At 54.4% G+C, this 7,500-nt stretch overlaps 1 protein-coding gene across 1 annotated transcript in view; it reads left to right on the forward strand.

The window, feature by feature from the left end:
* LOC308160466 (ninjurin-1) overlaps positions 1–7,500 on the forward strand; it is a gene marked incomplete at its 3' end in the record, with an annotated part of 12,563 nt that overhangs the window by 3,957 nt on the left and 1,106 nt on the right. Inside the window, exon 2 of the mRNA XM_080534379.1 lies at positions 1,083–1,323. Coding sequence (XP_080390505.1) covers positions 1,125–1,323 — 199 coding nt within the window. The 5' untranslated portion in view covers positions 1,083–1,124. The remainder of the gene's footprint in view (positions 1–1,082; positions 1,324–7,500) is intronic.

Genomic DNA, 7,500 nt, shown 5'->3' on the forward strand with positions numbered 1-7,500 from the left:
TTTGAAGGGTGCCTTCTCTCAACTGCTGTTTTGAGATCACTCCACAGGTGTTCTATGGGATTTAGATCTGGACTCATTGCGGCCGCTTCAGAACTCGCCAGCGCTTTGTCTTAAACCATTTCTTTGGGTCATTGTCCTGCTGGAAGACCCATGACCTCTGATGGAGACCCAGCTTTCTGACACTGGGCCCTACATTGCGCCCCAAAATTCTTTGGTAGTCTTCAGATTTCATGATGCCATGCACACAGTCAAGGAATCCGGTGCCAGAAGCAGCAAAGCAACCCCAAAACTTCTGTGAACCTCCACAATGTTTGACTGTAGGGTCTGTGTTCTTTTCTTGGAGGCTTCATTTCGTTTTCTCTAAACAATACAATGATGTGCTTTACCAAAACGCTCTATTTTGGTCTCATCTGTCCACAGGACGTTCTCCCAGAATGATTTTGGCTTCCCCAGGTAAGCTTTGTCAAACTCTGGCTTTGTAATGTCTCTGGGTCAGCAGTGGGGTCCTCCTGGGTCTCCTACCATAGCGCCCCTTTCATTCAGATGGCGACGGATAGTGCGAGCTAACAGTGTTGTACCCTGTGTCTGCAGGTCAGCTTCAATTTGTTTGAAAGTTGATCTAGGTTTTTTATCCACCATTCGAACAATCCTTTGTTGCAATCTTTCATCCATTTTTCTCTTCCGTCCACGTCCAGGGAGGTTGGCGACAGTGCCATGGGCTGTAAACTTCTTGATGACATTGCGCACAGTGGACACACGAACATTAAGATCACTGGAGATGGACTTGTAGCCTTGAGATTGTCCATGCTTTTCCACAATTTTGCTTCTCAAATCCTCAGCCAATTCTTTGCTCTTCTTTCTTTACTCCATGCTCAGTGTGACACACACGTTTTCTCCATTTCAACTGGTTGCAAGTGTGATGTCTATATTGCCAGTTTAAGTACAAATTAAAGGAGCATTACATGCGTCAAATACAATTATTTCTTACAATTTTGAAAAGGTGCCAATCATTTTGTATTTTGTGCCCCTTCTGTGAACGTCTACAGCCATACAGAACTTTCTCCCTGACTCTTTCCTGACAGGCGAACCGCAACAGCCCCCCCTCTGGGAAGGTGTACCGTACCATGAACCTGAATCACTACGCCACCAAGAAGACTGCGGCCCAGAGCATGCTGGACGTGGCCCTGCTGATGGCCAACTCGTCCCAGCTCAAGACGGTGCTGTACGTGGGACCTCAGTACCGCTTCTACCTGCACCTCATCGTGCTGCTGTCGGTGTCCATCACGCTACAGGTCTCAGTGGGACTGGTGCTCGTCTTTATAGGTGCTTCTGCTAACACACACACACACACACACACACACACACACACATACAGTGGGGGAAATAAGTATTTGATCCCCTGCCGATTTTGTAAGCTTGCCCACTGACAAAGAAACGAATGGTCTATAATTTTAATCATAGGTTTATTTTAACAATGAGAGACAGAATATCCCCCCAAAAATACAGAAAAACACATTATATAAAAGTTATAAATTGATTTGCATTTCGAGGGAAATTAGTATTTGACCCCCTAGCAAAACATGACTTACTTGGTGGAGAAACCCTTATTGGCAAGCACAGAGGTCAGACATTTCTTGTAGTTGGTCACCAGGTTTGCACACATCTCAGGAGGGATTTTGGTATAAAAGTCACCTGCCCACAGAATCAATCAATCAGATTCCAACCTCTCCATCATGGGCAAGACCAAAGAGCTGTCTAAGGACATCAGGGACAAGACTGTAAACCTGGTGACCAACTACAAGAAACGTCTGACCTCTGTGCTTGCCAACAAGGGTTTCTCCACCAAGTACTATGTCATGTTTTGCTAGGGGTTCAAATACTTATTTCCCTCGATCAAATGCAAATCAATTTAGAACTTTTATATCATAGGTGTTGTGAAGGCCCACAGTTTAGTGCCAGTTTTAGTTTCCCCGAAATCAGCCCTTCTGCCCCAGTTATTTACTTTGTTATTTTCTATACTATTAATATACGTTTCGTGAAGTGTATGTATTATTCTTGTAATGTTTATGCATATGTTTGATGACGTAGTATCCGGGGTGTGTCCGTGACCCGGATGCTACGTTCGGTGGTGTATATATAAGAAACGGAAGTAGTCCGCGAGTCAGTGTGTGGTGAGCAGCAGAACGAGAGAGACCAAATGAGAGAGAGAGTAACGCGAAGTCAATGCAAGATGGCGGATTCAGTACGACGCACACCGTGCAGAAGCTGAGGACGCTAGGAAAGCGATTATTGAGTGTACCAGTGTAGCCCGTTTAGTTGTGTTCCCGTTGGACCGCCTTGCCAGCAGCCGGCTGTTCAACGTTGGACCAAGCGAGACGCCAGCTGGACATCATCGTCGCCTCCACGAGCGGACTGCGACCGAACACTGACTCCAGCGGAGCTTCGACGCGGACAAACGGACTTGGGCCTTTCACCTCGTGGTGGACCACGAAGACGGCCCTTTCCCTCCGCGTTGCTACGTCACCCCCCCCTTTCGTCGGCTAACGGCATCGACGCACATGCCATTCAACCAGGCCTCAACGCGCACCACAGCCCTGGACTATCAGCCTGTTCAGGCCAGAGACTATCAGTGAGTGATTGAGTGTGTGTGTGGCCGGCCGGGAGGGAATGTATATATGGGGATGTATACAACCGTCATGTAAATAAATGTGTTGTTCATATGTAATACCGTGTGTTAGTTGTTTGTAGTTCCAATGCTAATGCTAATTGTATGCTAATGCTAAGTACAAGGCTAATGCTAATGCTAGTTGTTTGAAGGCTAATGCTAATGCTAGTTACAATTGCTAATGCTAACGACATTAACTGCTAGTCTAACGGTTTGCTGTCGCCCCCTGCCTGTATCCTCCTATACTGCCTATTTAGCTCCATTAGTTAGATAACCAGCCCCTTCCTAAATTATACAGTCCTTTTCAGCTACTCCCTGGTTACAATTGGTCCTTCGAGCCGGATTGGTAGTGTAGTGATAGCATGGCTGAGCGCAGCCAACCAGACCAGACAGTTACCCCCCCTTCTCCGCCCCCTGAGCCAGAGCCACGACCACAGAGAGTCCCGCGGTTGCCTCCGAGGTTACAGGAGTATGAGCTTGAGCTCGAAAGCTCACTGAGTGGTAGCGAGGAGCGCACTCCACGGGATACAGTGGTCGAAGAGGCCGAGGTGTCCGCCGGCGCGCGGGTGGCTAGCACTGAGACAGCCCTCAAAGAGCACCAGCCTGAGGATGAGATGGCAGAACCGCAGGGTTTTGCCGTGGAAACGGAAGAACAGGAAGGAGAGGCCCGGTCCGACAGCGCCTGCGGGCGGAAGAGGGAGGGCCTCAGCCTTAACGATCTGCCTCCCAGTACGGCGCGCTCGAGACCTAGCTCCTGCCGCTCAGGGGCTTCCTACCGGTCCAGGGCTTCCGTGGGCAGTTCTGCCTCTGGGGCGGATAGCCTGCACTCCAGAGGGAGTAGTGCCGCGCTGTCCGAATGTATGCGCCAACAGGCCGAGATGGCGTTAGAGCGGGAGCGCCAACAGGCCGAGATGGCGTTAGAGCGGGAGCGCCAACAGGCCGAGACGGCGTTAGAGCGGGAACGACTCCAGTTCGAGCGTGAACGTCTCCAGCGCCAGGAGGCGCTAGAACGCGAACGCCTCCAGATGAACGGAGCGGAACGCGCGGCGGAGAGACAGCGCCAGGAGGCGCTAGAACGTGAACGCTTCCAGATGGAGCGCGACCGCCTCCAGACGGAGAGACAGCGCCAGGAGGCGCTAGAACGCGAACGCCTCCAGATGGACGGAGCGGAACGTGCGGCGGAGAGACAGCGCCAGGAGGCGTTAGAGAGGGAACGCATCCAGTACGAGCGCGAGCGCCTCCAGATGGAGGGGGCGGAACGCGCGGCGGAGAGACAGAGGGAGGGGGCGGAACGCGCGGCGGAGAGGCAGATGGCGAGAGAGCAACTGCACGCAGAGAAGATGGAGGAAATGATGCAGACCATGCGCGACGTGTGCATCAGCAGAACTCCGTCGGCCCGTAGCTCCAGAGCATCATCCGCACGGCCCTCTCGAGTGCCATCTCCTGAACCCCCCGCCGATGGCTCCATGACCCCCGCCAAGACTGTCCAACTGCAGGCCCAGCTGACCACCTGGAAGGAAGAGGACCAGGGACCCGACCGCTACGCGGCCCAGAGGGAGCCAGCGTCGCTGCCCGGGAGGGGAGCCATCCCCCAAGAGCGTAGCACACCCCTAGGTCCTCCAGTGCACCAAAATGCATGCAGGCCGGACACCCAGACCGTCACTCCAGCACCGATGATCCACTACAGGATGTTCCCCCAGGTGGAGGGACCCAAGTTCCCCTTCTTCAAGGACGAGGACAGGAGCCAGTATGTGGAGCTACGCATCTGCCTAGACACGCTCTTGGACAACTCCTGCTCAGAGTCCTACAAATATGCGATTCTCCTTCAGCATGTGAGGAACCCCAGAGCCCACAACATGGTACTGGCCCATGCCTCCGCACCGACACCTTACACCAGAGCGCTCGCTGACTTGGATGCCCGCTACGGTCGTCCCTGGAACCACGCCCTTGCTGAACTGCAAGCCCTCGAACAGCAGGCCCCCATCAAGGATGACCGGGCGCTGGATGACTTCGCGCTCCGCGTGCACACCTTGGTTGGAATGCTGAAGACGCAGGGCCCAGCTGGCGCCAGCGAGATCAACAGCACCTCCAACGTAGAGCGGCTGCTCCGCAAGATCCCACGCTTCCGGCAGGAGAGGTTCCGGCGACAGCAGCGCGTTCGTAACCCCGGGAAGTTGGGTCTGAGCATGGCTGCCTTCGCGGAGTTCCTACTGGAGGAAGTGCATGACACCAACGTAGACGCCATGGGTTACGCTGAGCCGAAGAAGGAGAGGGAGAAGGGAGACCGCTGGGACCGGCCGAGCTCGAACAGAGGACGCCCAGTAGGAGTGCTGCACACGGAGGAGGAGCCTCGGAGAGAGAGGAAAGCCCGACCTGAGGGAAAGGATTCCTCTCAACCCCCTCAAAAGGGACGGAGAGGTCCACCGCCATGTCCGTACTGCACCAGCGAGCACTGGTTCAATGAGTGCAGTGACTTCAACAACCTGAGTACCGAGGACAAGCAGAGGTGGCTCGAGGAGAACCAGAGGTGCTGGAACTGTGGGCGCGACCATCTGGCTAAGAACTGCACCTTGAGGAGAAAGTGCAATCGCTGTGAGGAGGTCCACCTCAACATTCTACACGAGGTCTCCCTCGCCAGGACCACGGAGGGCACCAGAAGCCCTAGGTCCGGTCGCGCACCGGAAGAGGAAACCCCTGTCTACTACCTAGACTCGCCACAGAGCAGCGGCTCCAAGGTTCTACTGAAGGTGGTGAAGGTCCGACTTCACCACAACAACGCTGTGTACGACACGTACGCCGTTCTAGACGACGGGTCGGAACGGACCATCCTTCTCCAGGGGGCAGTGCGCCAGTTGGGGCTCCAAGGGACTGCGGAGAAGCTGACTCTGCGCACGATACGTCGCGACCTTAAAGAGGTCACCGGGGCGAGAATCAACTTCTCTATCTCCCCGGCGGGGCGGCCGTCGGATAGACATCGGCTTCAGAATGTCTTCACCGCCGACCAGCTAGCGCTCTCCCGCTACGACTACCCCCTGGAGAGGTTACGCGCAAGATATCCCCACCTACGGAGAGTAGACCTACACCCGATAGAAGGAGCGGAGCCAACCCTTCTCATCGGCTCGGACAACGCTGACCTGATCGTGTCGCTCCGTCCTCCGCTGAGAGGACCACGAGGCTGCCCGATGGCTGTTAAGACTGCGCTTGGGTGGGCCCTCCAAGGCGCTACCGAGGGGAGAGATAGAGACGGGAGAGCTACGTCATCCCTACATGTCCGAACCGAAGAAGCGAACCAACCAACCGGACCGCCTGGAGTGGAATCTATTGCTGCCAGTGCACCTGGAACAGTTAGTACCACAAATGGTTCACCACAGGATGACCAACCAAAGAAGAAGTCTCTGTGGACAGAGCATAAGTCTCTGGATGGGAAGCCTTACTACTACAACTCCCAGACTAAGGAGTCCCGGTGGTGGCGCTACCGTGCCATGGCGGCAACAGCTGTTGCCGAGGAACACCTGCAGGTGGCCATGCACCCTCACGTGGCCGAGGTCAGCATTGACGCACCCGTCAACTCCGTCGAGTACACGTCAGCCATGAAAGTCTCAGCCAGTATTGTAGACTCCTCCAAGGAGGAAAGGCCGGAGTTGGCGAAGAAAACGTACAAGTGGAACCCAAAAGAGGAGGCCAAGCAGGCCTTCAAAGAGCTTCTGGAGGAGGATGGTGGTTCATCCGACGCGTCATGGGAGCAAACCATGAGAATGATCATCAACGACCCACGCTACAGCGCCCTGCCCAAGCTGAGGGAGAAGAAGCAAGCGTTTAAGGCCTACAAGGCTAAGAAGGAGAAGGAACAAGCCAAGCAGCTCAGGAAGAGGAACTGGGAGGCGCTGAAGAGCATTCTGGACAACATGGCCAGCGTCACCTACCGCACCACCTGGTCCGAGGCCCAGCAGTACCTGCTGGACGACCCCACCTTCGCTGAGTACGAGGAGCTGGAGAACATGGACAAGGAAGACGCTCTGATCTGCTTCGAGGAGCACATCCGCGCCCTGGAGAAGGAGGAGAAGCAGAAGATTCTGCTGAGGGAGAGAGACAAGATGTCCGAAGGTGCCGGGGTACTGGTGATGGACCAGTCCCTTCCGCGCGCCGCCTGGCAGACAGGCAGAGTGGTCGACACTATCACCTCCTACTTCACGCTGCTAGAGCAGCCTAGCCAGTGTGCCTTCTTAGTTAACTGAAACCGAGGGTTTCATGGGGCGGCTGTTGTGAAGGCCCACAGTTTAGTGCCAGTTTTAGTTTCCCCGAAATCAGCCCTTCTGCCCCAGTTATTTACTTTGTTATTTTCTATACTATTAATATACGTTTCGTGAAGTGTATGTATTATTCTTGTAATGTTTATGCATATGTTTGATGACGTAGTATCCGGGGTGTGTCCGTGACCCGGATGCTACGTTCGGTGGTGTATATATAAGAAACGGAAGTAGTCCGCGAGTCAGTGTGTGGTGAGCAGCAGAACGAGAGAGACCAAATGAGAGAGAGAGTAACGCGAAGTCAATGCAAGATGGCGGATTCAGTACGACGCACACCGTGCAGAAGCTGAGGACGCTAGGAAAGCGATTATTGAGTGTACCAGTGTAGCCCGTTTAGTTGTGTTCCCGTTGGACCGCCTTGCCAGCAGCCGGCTGTTCAACGTTGGACCAAGCGAGACGCCAGCTGGACATCATCGTCGCCTCCACGAGCGGACTGCGACCGAACACTGACTCCAGCGGAGCTTCGACGCGGACAAACGGACTTGGGCCTTTCACCTCGTGGTGGACCACGAAGACGGCCCTTTCCCT

This window comes from Nansenia antarctica (genome assembly GCF_963989245.1).
Source record: "Nansenia antarctica genome assembly, chromosome: 6".
Lineage (NCBI taxonomy): Eukaryota > Metazoa > Chordata > Actinopteri > Argentiniformes > Microstomatidae > Nansenia > Nansenia antarctica.